General features: G+C 40.5%; 2 protein-coding genes across 2 annotated transcripts; both read right to left on the bottom strand.

Annotated features, from left to right (window-relative positions):
* Positions 1-511: 511 nt before the first annotated feature.
* Positions 512-6,091, bottom strand: cnmd (chondromodulin). Its single transcript, XM_076262797.1, has 7 exons — positions 6,020-6,091; positions 5,710-5,847; positions 4,606-4,750; positions 4,366-4,475; positions 3,249-3,402; positions 1,171-1,355; positions 512-739 (listed from the first exon to the last, which is right to left on the bottom strand). The coding sequence occupies exons 1-7, from the start codon at positions 6,089-6,091 to the stop codon at positions 512-514; spliced, it is 1,032 nt and encodes a 343-aa protein (XP_076118912.1).
* Positions 6,092-9,354: 3,263 nt separating this feature from the next.
* On the bottom strand, positions 9,355-22,472 carry pcdh8.2 (protocadherin 8, tandem duplication 2). The gene is made up of 6 exons (XM_076262798.1): positions 22,458-22,472; positions 22,166-22,295; positions 21,396-21,440; positions 10,380-12,742; positions 10,097-10,292; positions 9,355-9,728 (listed from the first exon to the last, which is right to left on the bottom strand). Exons 1-6 carry the CDS (start codon positions 22,470-22,472, stop codon positions 9,355-9,357), a joined length of 3,123 nt encoding a protein of 1,040 aa, XP_076118913.1.
* Positions 22,473-22,533: the final 61 nt, after the last annotated feature.

Raw genomic sequence — 22,533 nt, forward strand, 5'->3', positions numbered from 1 at the left:
AGCCTGAGATTCGCTAAATCAAACCAATAATGCGCTTTCGCATGCAACCGCACAGTCGTCTCCTTCTGAATCCATGCTGTGCAGAGTCGAGTCTTTGACTTTAATCAGAGGGACATAGCATATTGAAGCAACCATATTTGATTAATTGTGACCTAGAAAAGAACTAAAGAACTAATTGCCAGAAGACAGCTCATATCTCGTCAAGGTTTATTACGGAGTCACAAGCAACAAAAAGCAATTCCATGTTTGTGCAGTTGTCTTGTCTTTTCTTAATAGGGTACAGTACTAGGGGTATGGCTTATCAGCACCAGATATAGTGTAATTATAGACTAGTCTCAACAAAAGCCTGATGTTTCTGCAATTTCACAGTGCCTCTGATGGATACAAGCTCTACAAAGTTATATACAACCACATACAAATTAACAAAAATAAATAGCACCATTACAAAATTGTATGAATATGTCAACTGTGTGTCTTTGTTTTAGCTGAGAGCTTGAGGTGACGGGCCATTTCAGACAATACCCATGATGCGAGCGACCCACCAACGGCAGGGCAAGATGACCCGACAGGCCACTCGGCAGCCATGGTAGTTGTAGGGCCACGGCCAGTATCCACCCAGAGGCTCGCATATCCTCTCACAGTGAGTGTGGCTCCGTTGGCACTCTGTGCAGCAGATGCCATTATGGTCCAGCATGGGATCGAAGAGCATCGAGCCGGCCTCTCCCTCCTGACCACGCTGCTGTGGAACAGTGGAGCACAAGTCATGTTAGGCAAGGGGAGGTGCACAAACTGTCGATAAAAAATTGTTTCAAGTATTTCCCAGACTCTCATACTTAATAGAGAAATCTTTGGTCAAAAAGAGAAATCTTTGACCAAAAAAAATCATACAATATCAGTAACACTTTATTGTACAAATGTGACATATTAGCCTTCAAAACAGACTATCACCCTTGCTCCTTTGGTTGCACAAAAATGCAATGACCTTAATTCAAGAGAGGTTACTGTCACTTCAAATAATGCTTTTTCCAATGTTCTCGAGTGAATTTCTCTCAAGGAAGCCAGTTGGACAGAGGTCAGATGAGGTAACAGTCCAACATTTCCTTGCCTTATGTTATTCATAGGACTGAAAACAAGATGTGTGAGTGCTGACATGCTAGAGGCGCTACTCACGTGGTAGGGGTTGTCAGGGTTAAAGGCAGACGTGGACCCCTCCCTGCCCTCCTCCTCACCCCTGCCAGAGGTGATGTTTTGGCCAAAGTCATGGGAGCCGTCGGCAGAAGCCGGGTAGTCCTCTCTGTCATACTGACGCTTTGTGCGGTCAATATCCCTTTTTTCTCTGTCTCTCTTAGTGGCATCTATCATGAGGAACACACCTTAACGTTATGTCTGACCAATAATGTGTATGAATAAAAAAAAATTATCTTATGGCAGCCATTAATCAGTGGCTTAGAGGAGCTGCATTTCAGTGAGGACAGCTTGGCCATATGAATACAATATACTTACAATCTGATTCAAAGACAGAACAGTTGGTTTTGCCAGTTTGGTTTTGCTGTGGGCAAACTCCCAGAACATCCATTTGAGAATTGCAACATAGCTTAAATGTGCATTTACATTACGGCCATTGTTAGACATCCAGAGTAGAATGACTAAACATGAGTTCCGGAGTCATGGACAACTAAGAGCCAAAAAGTTGAAATGTGGAGCTTGGGATAGTGTTTAGCGTTTGGAATGTTTTGCAACCTTTAAATGAAAAGGTGACTAAATCGGAGAGGATTTAGAGCAATTTCACTCGTTTGGTTGGTTAACATTATGAATTGTATAATACACATACACATATTCACATAGGGCCATATTCTCCCATAATGCTTAAGACAAAAAAGCGTCCAATTATACACTCTGCCTCCACACATTCTGTCAGAAATTGATATTAAGTTCCAAACATATGTCTTAAATGACTTTTAGTTAATCTAACGTCGGCCTCCCACTCTGTATTACTGAAAAATGATAATACAACCATACAAATACACAATTATATACACATCTATATATCTAATGACATTTTCATCCTCAATGGAAATGTGTTTCATGATTGAGTTTAGTTAGAGTTACCGCAGATACAGGCTATAAAGCAGTTGGCATATAGACACATGCACTTCTCTTTTTAAATCATGAAACTACACCTCAAGCAATAGACTTCCGAGCAAATCTGTAATTTGGTTCATGTAATTCTTTGTAATGTGATGGGAGAGATGTTTTGTTTGAGATTCTTCCCTATAATTCTCCATGCTGTTATTATGTTCTCCATGCAATTAAATGGCATCCAAGGTTAATGGGAAAATCCATTTTCCACATTTTCGTAACAGCCAAAACTAATGAGGTTGTGGATCAGTCTGGTTTTGGTGAAATAAATCATGTTTTTTTCAGAAGGCCGCCTCGATTCTGAACTTATGTGTTGCGGTTATGACAGAAGTGTGGAGGGGAAAATGTGCTCAAAAGTGTGTATCTGGAAGCAAGTAAAAAAAAGGAGAATGGGAGAATATGGCCCATGCAATATGCAACTGCAACTAACGACAAGATACCATGCAAATGTAATTCTGCCATTACGGGCAAAATAACCACTAGCAATGTGAAAAGCTGCATAACAAAGTTAAAATAATTTCAAGTTTTGAAGCAAAGTGAAACAAATGAATCAGCGTATGTGTAACAATTATTGTAATACAATAACACAATGGCCAGTATGTCCTAAAAGCGTTAAAAGGGTAATGCAGCAGGAAAACATGTTTTCTTATTGACTTTCAGATAAGATAGTCGATGTGACTAGGGGATGTACCAGGCTTTTCAAATTTGATTTGGCCATGAAAAGAAAATGGTCACAAAGCACAGGCGAATTAGTGCATAGTTTCTACATCAAAACTGCTCTCATTTGTTAGGCTCCCTCCCCTGTTAGCAATCTAGTAGTACACCTGGAGGATGCCTAAAGATATTGGCCAATCAGAAGGAGGCCAATTATGCATACATACATTTTATATATCAAAATAAAAGCTCAAATCAACCTATTTTTCCTAAAGGGTTTTCAGAGCATGCTTGAAACTCAAAAACAAGGCAAGGATTTTATGCAATGCACAACCTTCAGACTTAGGGAATGTTATAAAATAGTTGAAATACAATGTATACAATGACGCCTTTAACATATATGAAACACTATCTCTGTTACAGGATATAGTAGGTCTGCAAAGTTGTAAACATACCATCCAGGTAGGTCGGACGTAACCAGAAGATGGGCAGATGGCCACAGAGGTTGAGGATTCTGCTGGTCAGGAAGCTGCTGTCCTTCAGTGGTTCCTCTGAGGCAACCCAAATCAGAGACTTGTCTTCAAACTTGGCAGGCATGACTTCATCTTCCTAGGAGGACAAGAGTCACCTTACTGCTCCAGTGCTGTGGTGCTTCAGGTCAGGTCAGGTCAAGTTACTTTATTGGTACCCACATATTCTAATGTTGCATGACATGTCATGTGAGGAGCATATAGAATGTACATTCTATGTATATTCTACAGGTCAACCTTCTTCAATGTTGACTGTTTATCATCAATCTCCTCCTTATCATCATCAGCATGTTTCTCTCCTCCTTTATTCATCAGTTTCTGCCCTTCTCTCTGATATTACATTATTGATCTTTCTTCCCTTCTCTCCCAGCTTCACTCCGTAAACCTCAGATTCACATTATTCTCTGCACTTTTATACTTGATGGCGCTAGTGCCATGTTCATTCAGAATCATACTTCATATCATGTCCTTGTATAGCTATGTATTCAGGGGTATACTGTATGTTTACTCTCCTTATTATTATTATTACAGCTTTGTAACAGAGTTGAGAGATTGTGTTCTGTGTGTATTTTCTGTGATTCATTTCCTGTTCTTCCCCTTCTCTCTATCTCTCTCTCGCTCCTCCTCCTTCTCTGCCAGGCCTGCCTGGGGCTCATGCCCCTCTCCCCTTTTGAGTTCGGATTTCTCAAGGTGTCTTCCTGTTATAAGGGAGATTTGCCTTGCCAGTGTTGCCATAGGCTTGCTCTTGGGGCATTGGGCCTTTGTTTCGGTAAAGTGCCTTCAGACAATGCTCATTTTTAACAGTGCTACACAAATACAATTGAACTGATCTGAACTGAACAAAAAGTATATTGCCCCATCAACAAAATATGTAGTTTGTATTTGTGAGGGACTTGGTGTTGTAGATATCACAATGGCATTCTATGGAATTATATTAAGACATTTCATTACAACGTCATAATAGGTTCATTCAGCTTCTGGTATGTATTATATCAGATGCTTTAACATCCTTCATATGTACACTACAATACTGAAATCATACCACTTCAATGATCAAAGAGTCCTTGTTCACCGTGTCCACGTCTGGAAGATTGGCTTTGATTTGAGACTTGATGTAACACTTCTCTCCCCCAGAGAAACGGATTCCAGTAACTCCCTACTAACAGGATCATAGCAGTAGCAGATATAAAAAAAAAGAAATCACAAACAAGCACATCCAAAAAATAGCCTAAAAGCTCTCATCTAGTTGGGAGAAAATAAGAACGGCAAAAGTCAAAAATACTCCCAATTTGGAAATCATGAATCTCTACTGCCTCTTCATCTCCACTGCCAATTCTGAACCTCTCCAGGTTATTTTCAGAGTCAATCTCCATGGAACCCTCTTCAATCTTCCCATTAATGCTCACGCTGTAGTGAAGATTGTACACCTGCAGAGATGAAACATGCACAAGTGATCAAATGACTGTCGTCTGCTTTTCATGTTGTCATGTCTCAAGAACTCTGCATGTAGACTTTTTGCAATGCTCAAAAACACATCCGTGAGGGAAGTTGGGGTTGATCAAGACCAGTGTGAAAGGTGTGTTATACATTACTGGCTAATGGGAGAGTGTCGGATATTCAAAAAGCCTGATTCAGAGGAGCATATGAAAAATGCACACCTAAATCCTGATCATCTTAGATATTCCTTTTTGAAATGTATTTACAGCAACTGCACTTTCACAAGTGGTCAACTAAACAGGCTAAAGAGGTGGTCTATGCACCTTTAAAGTCATTTTATATTGAAGACTAACCCATTTTCCCCGATCTATAAATCCTGTACGATACTATGTTTCCTTTGGCATAATCTCCCTGTGACACACATGCGGCTTCAACATTTCTTTCACTTAGTGGCTCGGTCCAATTACAGCCATGATTGGAATGTAATACAGGAGGGCAGTGTTGGCCATGGGCAAAAAAAAATCCAACCTGCGCTGCCTGCCCTTAAAGCTTGTTATAATATGCATAGATATTTCATTATCATTAATGAGGCAATGAACAGGCAACTGGTCCCCCTCATTTTAATCAGTGAACAAACTTCTCTGGACTTCAACAGAATAGGCCTACTACTACTGCAGAGCTGGATGGAGAAGGTCAAAAGATCCCTGGTCAATACACAACTGTTGTAATGAATCGGATAGTTTATTAGATAGTTTGTACCTCACTAAAGCACTACACACAAACCCAGACATTTGTTTGATGTTAATATATCTCACTCTCACAGTATTTTTATATCTATCGCATATTAATTGATGTATTCGTGATTTCTCATGAAATGAAAGAAAAATGGTCGGTGTGCCAAATACCAGTACATTCAGTGTCTAATCATCAAATAGATGACAAGCCTTACATTTTTATCGCTGACTTTCCAGAGGTAAAGAGCCCCCGCTGCTCCAAGCAGCATGAGGGTTGTGCCCGCGATGAACGCTGTGGTTCCAATTCTCCAAAAACTAGTGCTGCTGGGCTTCAGAGTCGTTGCGGTAAAAGTCTATCAGAATATAAAAAAAATCTTCGGCTGAAAGTATGAACGGTAAGATGGATATGATTTCTTTGGATTGGGTCCTACAAGACAATACTCAGGATAACGCATTAGGCTACTTCAGCCATCTGTAATTAACCAATATGAACCTTAATCTTTAGTATGGTGCATAGTGTCTTACCGGTGAGAAACCTTTCTCCGGATCCATAGGACAAACATGAGTGAAAAGAATCTTCTCGGAACTTTCCTCCATCGTAGCGCATTGACTCCTGTTGCTGAAGTCTGCTCAAATTAAGAAAGTGCCCTCCCAGAAAAGCGAGTGACCATAAGTCTGGAGTTATGTGAAAAAAAGGAAGCCAAACCGCAGCTTGGACGATTTATTGGAACATTAGGCTACTGGCTTTTCCGGTGCATTCCTACAGGCTAAATAAACTAATTCACATGGTCATATTATAGTTAGTATAACACTTATCATGCATAATACGTAAACAACCTATCAAATACTGTAAACCGTAGTCATATAGACTACAGTCAGATGTCAGAGTACCGGTTGCCTAATTCAGTTAAGAAGTGCTCTTAGCTATTCACTAGGTGATGGCTGTTTCAGTTCATGCTTACGGCAAGTGGTTCATGGTTCATGCAGATAGAATGAAATTACTACTGTTACGCTAAGCGTTTCCAAATTGATCTTAAACTGTAGATGATCATATAAGCACTTCCCTAATATATTTAAATACGTTTAACCACAAGTAGCATATGCATATTAAATAGGCTTAGATGAGAAGAGGATACGTCTATATTTTAAATATACTAGAATTTTATTTGTGATGTGGTGTTTCACGGGTTATAAATGGTTACAGTCGTATGAGCAAATTAACCCAGTGTTGTGGAGATTTGGGTGCAGAGACCGTTGAAGTTACACTTAAAGGGATTGTAGTTTCTGGCGTATGCGTTTTCGCCAGAGGAAATTCTTGATGTTTGCAGTGTGTTGGTTCAAAATGAGTGTGCAGTGTTACTCTCTAGCTAGCATTTCAAAAGGATGCCCAAAAGCGTTCTAGCAGCTCTAGTCGCTATACTAGGTGAACGTCAGTTGGCACTGATGGTTATTTGGTCTGTGAAGCATGCGTCTTCAACCTAAACTTATAGCTCTAATGGAAATGATGTGTTGTTGCTGAGTAGTAGTGGTTGGCAGTGCCAACAGAGGGCCTGGATTATGAAGTGACTGTGTATGGACTCTGACAGTGATTGGTGGAGGGGGTGCAGAAGAACCGGCTCAAAGCGCACCCCTGTGGTGCACCTGTAGTGCCGTGGTGATTGGTGATGACGGTGTGTGCCACCCACTCCAACAGATCAGGATCTGCACACTTCAAAGCTGCAGACATAACCATATCAGGGGCAAAAATAACATGTTGCATATGAATGGCATATGATATAAATTAATTAGGCTAGTTATTTAAGTTGTTATGACTAATTTGTTCTTAATTTGTTCAAATCTGTTCTGCTGAGACCATCAAAGTAATATAAGGTGACACACGAGCGTAAGTGACTACTACCTATATGATTCAACTTGTAGTTTACAAAATAAATGTGCTTAAAGTTTATGATAGAGTTAACATGTTGAATCATTAATAGCAAATTATGGTATGCTGTGTATAGCTGGTATATTATTAACATAGTACATTATGTCAGACAAGAGAAGATAGTGCATCAAAAAGTGGATAGAACTGGACACTGCAATTGGTAGACAAGTCTGTAGCAAGAAATATCTTCAATTGCTCATTAAGTTACAAGAGTAGAACCTGGGATTGTGCATGTACCTTCACAAAATATTGATCTAAGTAGATGGTTTATGGTTGCAATTTTGTTTGGAAACATTAAGTATTGAGGCTTGTAAGGGACACTTTGGTAGAGGGAAAACAGTGATGTTCCTGATGGACCAGTTCTTGTACTTGAAACATCCTTCCAGCATCACATTAGATCTCAGGATGTCCTATGGTAGCTCTTTGATAACTGGACAAGGGTCAATTATTATTGTTATTATTATTATTACATATTAATAATCATAATAATAATAATAAGAAGAAGAAGAAGAAGAAGAAGAAGAAGAAGAAGAAAAAGAAAAGAGAAGAAGAAGAATCAAAAACCAAACCTACCTAACAAATACAAAACCTGACCCAAAAATCTAATGCATACCATTAGTGGACTGGGTAGCCTATAACGGCACTTTTGATCATCAGAGTTGACAAAATTGCTGTTTTCCAAATTGACATGTGTTTGTCTAGTAACATCACAAAAACGATATCATCAGAAAAAAAGTAGTAGGCCAACACATTTCCATGTTGTCCCTCATTTATTTCACAGGCTCTGCTCTATATCCTTTGGAAAACCCAAATCAGTTAATGCCTCATTAGTTGAAGCCTCTTAGTTGTAATTCACCCCAGTAAATGTGGGCAGGCGGCTGTGTGGGATGATCCATGAGTAATAGCGCCACTCATGCACCAGAATCTACATGATGTCTAATTCATGTTGCTTTGGGGTCTTTAAAAAGTACCCATTAAAGATACACGAATGCAACTTCGATCTCTTTCACACCTACTATGAAATGTTTAAAGAAAGACATCTTTGGCTGTGCTGTTGGATGCTCCGGGGCAATCCTAGTTCATTTTATAGATCAAATATTGCTACACCTCATCAAACAATTTATTTTAGAGTTTATAGTTAACAGTAGGAGTAATAAAACATCATTAGGCTTTCACAGGTAATGGTTCTCAGTATTAGTTTGTATCTCATGGTCTTTTATCTAGATAGATAGATACTTTATTGATCCCCAGGGGAAATTCAAGATTTTATCTATCTATTTGTCAAAGGCATAATTTGGCACATCAGTGCATACTGTTGTAAAACACTGGAACATTGGAGTGAGTCGTTTACATTTGTAAATAGCATATTATTGAAAGTGTTCACAGCCAAAATACAATTTACATGTTATAGTCAGTAGATGTTAAGAGCACCATGCCCTTCTAAATCCTCACTGCACACATTATGATCTATTAATAGGCTTTCCTTGTTGTGGCTAAACTGAGGCTTAACATTCAAGTATGATATGACCTGTCATGTTGAATGACCTTTCAGCATTTGAGGAGATAAGAAAGCAGTGGGTGGTTTTCTATGCCAAGATACATGCATTTGTTGCCCAAACACAGCAGCATTTTGGATTTCTTTAAAACTGTTTATTTGTGCAACATTGTGACAAAATCGGATACAAACACAAAACACATTTAGTTTTCTATCATTGATTAAGACTGAATATGAATTATTCTGCCCAGTAGTTATCCATTACATGAGTCTCCACATGCCATATAAAATCAGAAGGGTGTTGTTTTCCATCTCTAATAGAAAAATATACTCTGTATTTACAAAGAAATGTAATATCAACATATTAGAAATAGTCATAAAAGAGACCAAAGGACAAACAACTACAGTACAAACTCACCTAAACACTGTGCTCTTGAGATTTTATGATTTTGAAAACCTATCATCATCATCATCATCATTATCATCAGCTGAAAATGTCTTTGTAGAATGTGTGTACAAGGGAATACTGATCTCCTCGGACTCCGGAATCCTCTCTGGTTGTGCAGAGCACACAAGTATGTAGTCAAATTTTCTATGCTGAACTTTTTCCTGAACACTGTAGGGACCACTTGTCTTGGGCATTTGAGCCTTGTTATGGCTCTCCTTCTGAAGACTGTCCCTTGGCAATGTGGCTGTCTTGGCAAATGTTGAGAGATGTCTGTTAGATGGGTTGCCATTGGGTCTGATTGCTGATGGGCTCCAGCATCTGTCAGAATGGCCCAGGATCTTGCACTCACTTGTGCAGGCCCACAGCCCTATGGAAACAATGCAACACATGTCATTCTCATTTAAAGGTCAAATATCAATTGATCACTCAGAGAACACAGTCATTGGTAGGGTCATTAGATATGTAGCCTCACTGGATTTACATGTCTTGGAATGGGGCCAGTGGGTGTATAGTGTCATAACACAAAGGATGTCAGTCAGCTTATAAAAACCAACTGGGTGATAATGTGTATTGTATGAGTGGTCTCCATCTTTACACTGAAGTCTGCTGGACTGGAGGTGATTCAGCTCCCTAAGGTTTCACATCAGATAAAGAAAATGAAGTCCTTTGGATCTCATCTATGTGGTGTATTTTTGTTTTATCTCCCTGACATTTAAATATTAAAGGGGAACTCACCATTAACAGGTTGGCAGTCTTTTTTGTTCCCATCACTGATGTCTGAATCACTGTCATTGATGTCACTGTCTCCTTTTCCACTGTCCTTTCCACTGATCTGTGGGTCTCTTGCTGAGATGGTTGTCATTGAATTGCCCTTCCATATTGTAATAGGCCTCATGGTTTCTTTTCCATAGCCAGGCAAGGTGCAATAGCCCTATGAGAAAACAAAACATGGTAAATAATAAAACCACCACCCACTTTCAAATACAGAAGATTCAGCCATTTACAAGAATCCACATACCTCCACCTTGCAGTTTATTGTCCTTCCTTTGGGATGAAATGCATGGCTTTTCTCTCTTCCACTCTTGGAGCTTGGACAGATGTCGTTACCAGTTGCAGGTGCACTGGAGTTGATGAATACAGATTTGTTGGGGAATGGCTGTGTTTCAAACATGTTGCCAACATGGTCTGATATCAGAGCAACAGAATTGCTCTCCCCCTTTTCCAAGTGAGGCACGTTTTCTTTGTCATGAAATCCACCTCCTCTCTTTTCCCTTTTGTGTCGACTGCAAATGGTGGTAATTAAGATAATAGCGAGTAAAAGGACTGTGCAGCTGCCTGCTAGAACCACAATAATTACAATTGACATGTCCCATTCATAAAGCTCTTCCTCGCCGTTTTTGGCATACAAGTTGTCACTGGAGGGAGCGCCAGCGGTGAGAATGAAATGTATTGTAGCCGTGGATGTTAGAGATGGCTGGCCATTGTCATTTACTGTGACCGTGACTTTTAATACCTCGTCCACATCGAAGGTGAGCTTGCGGTGTATATACATTTGCCCTGTGGCCCTGTTGATTGAAACCCCCAAATCTCCGCCCTCTGTCAGTTTGTAGGAAAGCTCGGCGTTTCTGCCGTCATCAGCATCCCTGGCCTTTATCTGGGTTACAATGTAACCTGAAGGTGCATCTCTCGGCAGGAGAATCTCAGCAGTTCCGTTATTCAGGATGGGATGAATTATGGAGGGTGGGTTGTCATTTTGATCTCCTATTTTTAGATTGATGGCGGCACTGCTGTGAAGCTGGGGCCAGCCACCGTCGCTTGCCTGGATTCGTATGTCCAGCTGTTTCATGACCTCATAGTTAAAACTTCTCAAAGCATAGACGGAGCCTGTCGCTGGATCCAGAGATACGAACGTTGATACAAGCGACCCCATCACAAGGCTGTCCAGCAGCTTGTAGGTTATTTTGGAATTACGTCCCAAGTCTACGTCTGTGGCAACGACAGTCATAATATATGCACCTGGTGCGTTGTTTTCCTCAATGGAAACTTCATAAAGAGGTTTGCTAAACAGCGGGGCATTGTCATTTTCATCAGTCAGTCTAATAGTATATTGGGATATGGCTCTTAATGGGGGTGAGCCAAAGTCCTCCGCCACCACTGTTAAGTTATACTCAGGGATACGTTCTCGGTCCAAGGGCGAGGTTGTGACAATAGTATAGCTGTCTTCATGCGCCCGTTGAAGTTTGAAATGATCATGCCCGTAGAGGGTGCACTGGACCTGCCCATTCACTCCCGAGTCCCTGTCCGAGGTGCTGATTAGCGCCACGAAACTGTCTGGCTCTGCAGCCTCGGTGATGTAAGCTATACCTGCCGTGGTTGAAGTCATCGGAGTGATGCTGATTTCAGGGGCATTGTCATTCACGTCTTTGACGTGGATTATTATTTTACATAGCGATGGAGTGGGGTTTGCACCTAAATCAGTTGCCTGGACATCTAATTCATACGTCTTTTTGTCTTCGAAATCAACGGGACTCTCAAGTGTTAAACGTCCTGATTTGCGTTCCACCTTAAAAAGTTGTCGGATCTCGGCAGAGACCTGTTTTCCGAATCCGTACACAACTTCCCCATTTAGTCCCTCGTCGGAGTCAACGGCATTTAAATCCAATATAAGATACCCAACAGGAGCGTCTTCAGGTAAATCGACCGAAAAATTGTTTTGGTCGAAAACTGGATAGTTGTCATTAAAGTCGTTTACTTTGATGGTTATCTTAGTGGCCCCCGATCTAGAAGGGGTACCTCCGTCGGTGGCAACAAGCTCCAGAACATGGGAGGACTGAGTCTCCCTGTCGAGCTCTTTCATTAGTACCAGCTCCGCATATTTAACCCCATCCGCTCTTGTCATCGCATCAATGGTAAAGTGACTGTTCACCGAAATCTGGTAGCTTTGGATGTAATTAGACCCCACATCAGAGTCCTCTGCTGCATCTAAAGGGATTCTGGACCCCACAACAGCATTTTCAGAAATTTCAATTGTTGATTCTTTGTGTGGAAACTGTGGAGAGTTGTCATTAATATCTTTAATCTCCACCTCGACATGAATTAATTTGAAGCGCTCTTTGGAAAAATTAACAACATCAAAAGTAAGCAAACAATGTGGATTGCGTTTGCAGATTCTCTCCCTGTCGATACGCTCGCCGACCGAAAGCTCCCCATCGCTCTCTCTCAGTCTGATAAAAGAAGCATTAAATTGTTTCATCATGCGAAAATTCGTCTTGGTGCCCGGTGAAGGAATCCAAGATAAGTCCCATGCAAGGTTACCGATCACAGTGCCTGGCCCACTCTCTTCATTTATTTGGTATCGCAGTGTATTTCCCTCTGTCACAGCTGGTGAAACAACCCATAGGCAAAGTATGATGAATCCAAGTATCCACCGATTTATCCAGGTAAATGTGTTTTGTTCCATTTTGAGGAATCTGCTATCACTTAGTTCTCTGGCTTTAATTAGGCAATTACAATCCAATCGTTTAACACATCATCCCGAGAAATGGTCTTCAGCATGTGCCGATCATCAGGTCTTCCAAACTGTACTGGAAGTCACTTGTTCGATGTGCGCACGCAGATGCGTTCACGTCCCGACCCCTCCCGCGCAGCGCGGGAACCTGCAGTGGTGGGGTCCTTTATGGAAATCCACATGCAAATGAGATGAAGTGTAGCCAATCCGCCTCTTTAGAATGGAAAGTAGACCACATAAAGGATATCTAAACCAATTTTTAATCTAGGTGAATACCTCTTGATTAACCTTTTATCTTTTGTCTCCTCTAAATTTAGGCATACATGTCCACAGACTGCATCATAATGAGGGTGCAGATTTTAATTTTATCAGTTGCCTATCCTACAAGAGTATCTGGAAAACTGAAAAGCTGAAAAGGAAAAAACTGACTGTAATCAGTGTTGAGATCTTTTAGTCCTTTATCTAGTTATATCCTTAGTAGATCAAATCACTTCCAGACTAGAAAGGAATGATGACAACTTTATATTAGGACAAAATTCCTGGATGAATAGAAGCCCCATGCAATTCACTAGATCTCAAGAAGCCAAATGTTTCTTTTTTAAAGACAGGCTACTTGTGAGGTGCTGGAGATTAATCGCATGGAAAGAGAACTCATTGAGGACATCAGTCAGCATTATTCCAAAATGACAGACCCAGGGGATAATAACCTTGGAGGGGGCTTAGATAAGAACATCATCTCTTGTGCAAATGCAGCCCTGTCAGCCACTGTCAAAACTCTTCTCACCTAACGATGACAAATGCAGGCTTGTATAGGCTCTGAGGCATGTATTGAAATGCATTTATGAACCAATCAGGCCAATCATGTCAATACCCCCCTCTCTTTTTCCTCTTCTCTCTTTCTCTCTCTGTGTCTCTCTCTCTCTCTCTCTCTCTCTCTCTCTCTCTCTTTCCCTGCATTCACTCCTAGCTTGCTCATTTATTGAAAAGAGCGTGTGATATTATTGGTCACCAGGCACTTATAAATGTATGCTGAAGACAGGGTGTTAGAAGTCTACTTTCTCTAGTTTATGGGGACTCAAAAAGCAAGCACAAACTGCATTCTCAACAGGATCCATTATCTCCATGGAACTGCTATTGCTTTGAAAGTCTGGGGCAAATCATCTGTTGGTTCAAATGAATTCTAGCAAATGTGGAGAGAAACTGTTTCAGGGAAGATAGGGATTTCAAATTTACAGTTTGCTCACAGACATAATTCTGTTTTAATGGAATTCTAAATGCATTCAGTTTCAGGGGATGTCTTTACATTTTCAAGTTTGCTAATCACTGCAGTCCATAATGTGCCTGAAGAAATACCACGATAGTCTACATTTATAGCTGGCTGTGAGCTCCAGATTCTTTCAGAGAGATTAGAAATCAGTAGCAAATTATACAGCCCTGACGCTCCAGTGGCCTGATGGTGGCTCTTGTGGGAGATCTCATTCTTTTAAGATTTCTTTAGAATTCTGGATAGACCTTCTCCAACTGAGTTGGCTTTTGTGAACTGTAGAGAAATTGGCAACAATCAGGGATAAGCCCACATGGTTTGCATGCCAATCCAACTGCCTGTACGTAAAAAAAATTCATTATTAGAAATGGGGCACAAACAAAAAAGGAGGACTCTATCCTCTCAGTGTAGTGTATTTTCAGGCATAACACTTTACTGCACTCATCCTCTTTCAGTGGAGCCATTATAGATGGAGTTTGTCCCACAGACATAACCCATAATGTTTGTGATATAATTGGACAATTCATCAGAATGCATTAACTGTGTGTCCTAGGAGTCCTGGGAGTTTTCACATTTTATGCAGTCTTCATGGTTAGTTGAAAGAGAACGACAAACTTGATCTACCTTTTGCATAATAATTATCCGCAGTTTATTTAATTATTTCCCGTAAGTAAATATTTAGATTTCATACCATCTGGCACCAGTGCAATTCAGATATGTCTAAATGAGAGGGAATGAAGATGATGGTTTGAGTGTTACTTGCTGTGTGGCTTTAATTAACTTTCCAACTATAACATTCTGGCTTGGTCCACACCCAGTTCTCTAACCCCCTTCAGTTCATTAGCTGAAGAAACCAAGCCGCCTTCAGTTCATCAGCTGAAGAAACCAACATACTAACGGAGACATTATTCTAAAGAGTGTTTGGCGGCATTCTGTGCCTCCCACACAGGCTGCGTTAACATCATTTCCTGTTGATGACCCACGTCTTTGTCAGCTGTGATTCTCATTGTGTGGTGACCTTCATCACCCTTTGTCTGATCACCCTTTGTCTGATTTGTCTGATTCTCCCAACATTACTGTCAAGGGCTGACAACAGATTTACACACTGACATCTGCAAGCTGAGTTCAGCAGCAGGCTACTAGTCAAATTAGCATGCCACAGCTGAATTATGGTTTGTGTTCTCTTGATAGTATTTATGCTCCATTTCAAATAATCTATGTATTATGGAAATCAAATATTATTTCAGGCTTAATTGAGCTTTGTCTTCTGTGCACAAGATGAGGTAAGATGAAACCTCTCGTGAAATAGTTATGGTGTTTTGTGGGAAAATAGCAGTTCAATGAATAATAACAAGATCACCAACTTCTGAAAATAATGTCAAAAATAGCAAAAATAGTGTTTTATTCACTTTTGAGTATTGTACTTTTGTTGGTTTAAAGCTTTTGTGCAGCATTTCATTTGCCTGAAACTGGACGGATAACAATCTTGGCTTTGGCAACATTAGGGAGCCTGATATGTAGTTCCTGTTCTTCTGCAGCAGATGAAAGTCAAACATGGAGTCTAGAGGCACACATTTGGTATCTCATTCCAAACATTATTTTACCATAGAATCCCATGACTGCCGTGGCATCAAACCCACTCCATCCCTCTCCTGCACATTTCTCATTCCCTTCATATGTTTGTAAGGAATTCTCTGCTGATTAAATGGAACATCAAAATGAAACCCTTTTTTGTTTGTGTGTTGTGTCTCAGCTGTCACATGGGCTTTAAAGGCCCACTGCACAGGTTGAATCCTGAGAGGAACCAATGTGATGTTTTATTGATTCTTCTTGCAGTGTCTAGAGACAATGAAGAGATTGAGTATTTCATTTAGGCTCTCTTTGTGATTTTGCTCAGAGCGAGAAGCTGATGTTAAAGGCATCTCGGTGAGTCCCAGCTCGCACATTAACAGATGCTCACAGATGGCTAAACCTGAGATGCTGGAGAAAATCCAGTCTCAGGAACCAGAGAGAATTCTTCCTGCTTTGCTTGTTACTCTCTGCTTGGGCTTGGAGGGGTTACTGGGTTGGTTCACACTGCTATAGCTGTTGCTATGCATAGGTATTGGTGATTATATTCATTACTTGCCAGATAAAAATATACTTATAATTATTTCCATCAACCCCCTGGTACATTGTGGTGTATTGAAGTGTATAGGAGTGATCTCCACTGTAATACAATGTATGTGCAAGGTCATATGGCATAAAGCAATGATCTGCTTGTAGCGGGTGTATGTATTAGAAGTCATGTGATACACTATGCATGAGTATTAACTATCAGTATGTTAACAAGCCACATATGGATCTGTTTGAATACACAAATACTAGTTGTTGAGTATGTCAGCACCCTATGGTCAGCACATCCTCTTTAACCTGTTCAATATTGGTTGAGTTAGTTTGGTGCTATTTATTCAGCAGCACACGTTCACTGTGCTCATTATGGTGTTGCACATGAGGACCAATCAAAATTATAATAGAAGTGATTGGATCTCCTCACAGTTACCGTAGCGACAACTGGGCTTCTGACATTTATCAGCATATGCACGGCCAACTTGACCTGTCACAGAGCAAATCCATTTGGGGCGTGCTACTGACCTTTTTGACCGCAGCCATTTGTCATGACTGGAATTAAAATGACAAGACTTCCTCTTTGTCATCACCTGCAACAGCCCAGAATCTCAGCTATAGCAGCAGGAATACAAATGATGTCAGAACTGACTTATTATTATGATTCCAATGTGTTAGAGCACAGGCTCTAGGTCGTAGAGGAACTGGACAGAATCTTCCTGAAATGAAGGGTTGTCCCTTTTTTATATACTTGTGTTTTACACAGGTAGGAATCTTCCGATAAGAGCTGAAGAGCCTCTTCTTTCTGATTAACAAAATATATTATTATGTAGTCACACTCACATGATGGAGCTATTGATCACATGGAGCTCCTTATCTCTCCTCTTTGTGTGAAGAAAACCAGCATAGTTTGGGAGACATGCTGTGGAAATCTAAGGTGAAGAGCAGGGTAGGAATTTCACAGCGGCCACGACGGCCATGGCCGTCGTAGCCCCTTGCGTTGGCCGTGACGCCCCTTTGAAAATCAGAGGTTTACAGGCCATGGTGGCCTTGGTGCCCCCTTCTTTCAATATTCTGCTTTGCGTCCTACTAATAGCGATATATATTTAGCCTATGGCCTGTCTAAACAATCTTTGCATTCACAGCACAAATTACGCAGTGGAGAAAGTGACAGCGCAAGAAAGAAAGTGCGTCCAAATTCACCCATTCTTCTCAGTTGAACTACTCGCGAAGTAGCCTACTCATCACACAGACATCACTAGTATCACATGAAAGCGCTTTTCTCAGCTTTTAAACGATGTTAGCTGCTAATTGCTGTGGTGAACGGTTCGCGCGAGAAAAGTAAATAATATCATTAAATTTAATCATAACTTCTACTGAAGGTTTTGCGTCCATCTCCCTACCCATTCATCTCAGTGGAATACTTCACGAACCCCTCGTTTAACACATGACAAACCATATCAGAATAAACAGCAGACCTTACCGAACACAAAATTGTAAAGCAGTCCCCTGTACAGTTTCAGAGTAATCCCGTTTTGAATTTGCAGTAAATTTCAACATGGATGTCTCCAATTTGGGCTTTAAGTTTTACACTGTGTTTAAATTGTTCCACATTATTTCATAAAGGGCCAAATACAAAATAAATATTACAAATGTCGCCTAGATATCGGTAAATCAGAGGACAGCTGACTGAGAGTTTGTGAAAGTAGCCTTAATGATCACAAACTGCTAAGCATGCATCTAGGCTATTTGAGTTTCTTAAAGCTGAGCTGTGCTTAAATTGTTCAATACATGATTTCATGACAGGCCAAATATAAAATAAATGTTATATATAGCCTAGATATCTGTAAATATTAGATGATCAGATGATTTACAGTTATATGTAATGTCATGTTTCATGTTTTTGTAATGTTTCATACAGTGATGCAGGTCTACTGCAGTGAATAGGCTAAATACAACTTTGATAATTTTTATAGCCTACTACTGTATAGTTAACTTTGGCCTTGGTGCCCTGACATGTGGCCTTTGTGCCCCCCACCAAATATGCCTAACTGAAGGCCAAGTGGCCTTGCCCCCAGAATGGTGAAATTCCAAGCCTGGTGAAGAGAGATGATTGCAGTCATGGTTTTCAGACTTCATAGTTGATAGTTTGCCTTTTGTGTCTAAATATTTGGCTAAATATAAGTACACTGCTTGGCAACACAACTTGCATTGATGCCATGGCAACTCAGATTGGAACTGAAGTTTATGTGTGTATTATTGGATGTTAACCAGTCAGAGAGCTGTGTTGCATAAACAAAATGTGCACACCATTGCACTAATGATGAATCCAGTAGGCAGCTGTAGCTTAGCCTGGTTGTTAGCTTGCCTGTGTCCCATCCGGTATTGCAGAATAAAGTCCAGTGAGGGACTGAGGAAAAGTAGGTTATGTTTGGCTCCTCTGAGTGAGGCTTGCTCTTTTCCACCATCTGCTGTGGTGTTTCACAGGTCAGTATCCCGAGTTGTATTGTAGTATTTTTCTCATGCAATGCAGAAGTCTTAACATTATTGTTTGAATGACATGTCACAGAGTATATTGATTCCTATATTCATTTAAGATAGTTTACCTACACTGTTAGCAATTTGTTTGCAATCTGCACGGATCAACTGTGATGTGCACAATAAACTACTGGATGAATAATCTACAGCACATTACTGTAAATCACAGCAGCAGTACCCTATAGAACTGCTTTTCTATATTACTGTGATTCACACCTGCACTATAGGGAAAAACAAATACCTGGGTCACAAACATCATCAAAGTCTAATAAAACTAATGCAAAAGGATAATGATGCACATCATGACACCCACTAAATGTAAATGTAGGCAGCATGCTTTGAATAGCTGAGTGGTTAGCTTGATTTGCCGTGAAGGTCTTGCATGGGTTCAAGTCTAGCTTTACTCTCAACCAAGGTTAGTCTATGTTGGAAAAGAGTCTTCAAAAGCAATTGTAACCTGAACTAACTTATTCTCACTAGTGATTATACACAAGCTAGCTAGAAACATCCCATTACTAAAATAAGAAGTCAACATAAGCCTGATAATGTGCCACTGGATCCCCCTCTGGTTACCCAACACATTTGCAGTTAAATGTTTCTACAGTAGTCTGATTATTCCTGTCATTCTAGTAACTAGTCACTGATCAATAGCTGGCAGTATGTCACTGACAGCTGCATACAGTGCAGTGTGTATGTATTGTAATGTATATTAAAAGTAACATAATGTGCACTTTTTAGTACATTGCTAAGCTCTAAATACTGCCAGTAAAATTTATTTTTCATGTCTATTGTTTTTACAGCACAATTTTTATGTTACTGTGACCACATGTATTGCTTGGAATGTATTACTGTAAGTTACTGGCCAGTAGATTCATTTCATTCATTCATTCATTCATTGTAGATTTCACAGTTTCAAGTTTTAAAAGTGCACAGAGATACTATAGTTTTGGATTCTTTGGGCAGATATGGACAGCCAAACATTAGCACATTTCGAACCATCACACCACTAGTTGTAGTTTGGGTAATATAACTATCAGCCGTCATAACTATCATTGTTGATGTCTCCCCTCACAAAAGATGAATCCAGTGGGTAAAATAATATTTTAAGCCCTGGTAGACACTTCCAGAGGTTAAAGCATGGAGGTAAATCAATGTTTTGTCTTTCTGCTTCAGTTGTAGTCTGGGCACGTGAAAACAGCCAAGTAAAGAGACAAAGAGAAGACAATTAATCGAGAAAAGACAGAAAAGTGCTTGGAGTGCTCTTGAGCGACACTTCGCGTGGGGAAAAAAATCTTGTGTCTGATTTTTTTTTTCTCTGTTGCCGTTTGCCCAAGATGAATGGGCTTTTCAGATTTAAGAAAGTGCATGGTTGAAATACAAAGAGGGGCTCATCTATCAGGACTGAATAGCTGTGTGCTGCTGTGGAGGGTGGAGGGGTGGGTGGGTGTGGGGAGGGGAGCTGTAGGCCTCTGATTAGACCCTGGGCCAGCTACTCTCAGGGTCTGCCGCGCAAAACATCAATCCTCTCTTTTCTGCCTCCAAAGCCTTTGAACTGCAGGAGACAATTTCTTCACTGTAAGCTCTGTTTTAGACATTCTCTCAGAGACTCACTAACATCCGCATATGTTATTGAACATTTCATGCCACTCTTCAAATGTTCAAGGCAGATTTTATCAGAGGAAAAAGGAAAAAATGTGATGTGAAGTATATGTGAACATTGTGCCAAGATTCTGACTAGTCTCATTTCTAAAACATGAAGTACCAGCCCATGAAAAATAATATGCAACTATATACAAACCCTTACATATGAAATACAGACAGTTTCATACACAAACACACACTATCGGCCTAGGAGAGATTGAGGACACAATGAAAAAGACAAAAAGAGAGAGAGAGGAAAAAGAGAGAAGAAATTGAATCCCTACTAAATATTGTACAATTCTGCCTGACTCAAAAAATTCACTAGCACATTTGACTTTCACACAGCACCGTTTTAACTGAACTCATAGAGAATCAAAAGGTATTGGAAAGCACACTGTGAAGGCTTCTTACAGCTCCACAGTGAAGAAATGCCACATTAGTTTTTTATGTACACTCAGAATAAAAAATGTCCACTGAAAAGCAAACAAAAACACTCTATGGTCCAATAAATGTCATCCTAACATTAAATCAAACTGACACATCTCTTTAAGGAAGAGGCCATTCAAAATTAACATGATTATTTAGACGTGCGATAGAAGAGCTGCAATCTTTGACTAAACCAAGACAGTTATGATCCCCATGTCTGTCTAAAATGATTATGCTTCATGTCAGTCTTTGTAAATGTTCAATCAACCTTAATTGCTTTTAATTGACAGCGTTGCTGCATACAAATGCTTTGTAATGGCACTGGCCTCGCTCCACTGTTGTTGCAGCAATGATGTTACTAATGTCTCTCTGTTCTAAGACACCAGCACACAATAACCAGTTAAATAAACAACATTGCTATTGTTTAAGTAAGTAAACAAACAGTGAAGTCAGGTTTGATTATACAACAACTAGCATAAAATGTACAACTTCCAGTAGGTTTGTGGCAGGCGGTTGGTGAAACGCATGCATGTCCAAGGACGCAAACACACACACACACACACACACACACACACAGACAAACACACGCACACACACTTTTTTTTCAGGTCATGATTGCAGATAAACTCTTTACAGGCCTGACAGTGAGTGATGTAAATGCATTCAACAGAAACCACTCATGCATCCCAGCAAGCACTGACTAGCACCTTGGACAGCTGTCAGTCTCTCCTATGTCTTAACTTGACATCGCCCAATTTGCTCAGCTTTGTTTTATTACTTATTATTCACGTATTTGGATTATAGAAAAACTGTGTTCGCCTGACCTTCACACTGTGAATATGATAGCAAAACATTCTATTGATCCCATATGGATGTTTTTTTGTTTTTCCTTGAAATGCAAAATCTGCAGGATTCGCTGTACTAAACCTTGAAATCCACTGAATAAACCCAATGTTTATTCAATTGCACTTCAGTTCAAACCCCTTAATCTCTCTTCATTTATCCAAATGCAAAACACATTCAGTCAAGGAGAATGCCTCGACCTCCAATATGGTGATCTGTTGTCTTTTTTTCCCACTGCCCTTCATCCAGAACGCATGGGCTGCTTGGGGTTTTTCATCTCAACCCATGAGAATGATGATATGTGAGCCACTAAGCCCCTGAACCAATGGGTTTAACGTTAGAGGCGAGATGGAGGGACGGCACACACGCCAGACCAGAACGTGTCAGAAGCTCGACCAAGACGTGTGAAGGAGCAGAGTGCACGAGCGAGGGGGCTGGCGGCTCAATCGCTGGCGGCCTCTGGCTGTCTCAACCGCACATTCACAGTTCACAGAGCTCGCCGCGCCGCACCGCACCACGCCGTGCCGCCACGCAGCCAGCAGAGGTCCCGGGGTGCTGGGCTGTTGGAGCCAGCCCTCGCTGAGGATCGCCACAGTCTCGCAGTGCTGCTAATGGAAGAGGAAAAGCATTATGACAGGCCAATGAAGAATTCATTCGAAAATATATTTTCCAGTCACAGGTCCTCTGTGAGTTCCCTCAGTGGATGAGGGAATGTTAGGTAAAGGGTAGACATGAGTGCACAGGCAACATGGGTTTAGGCTCCCTGAAACCTCTTGCAACACCATCTTTTATAGTACAAATAAACACAATACAAAATAACCTCTTGCAACACCACCTTTTATAGTA

This window comes from Alosa pseudoharengus, unplaced genomic scaffold (assembly GCF_046254945.1).
Source record: "Alosa pseudoharengus isolate Yale_2024_CS ecotype anadromous, Long Island Sound unplaced genomic scaffold, YU_APseudo_1.1 YU_APseudo_1.1_scf_3, whole genome shotgun sequence".
In the NCBI taxonomy this organism is placed as follows: domain Eukaryota; kingdom Metazoa; phylum Chordata; class Actinopteri; order Clupeiformes; family Clupeidae; genus Alosa; species Alosa pseudoharengus.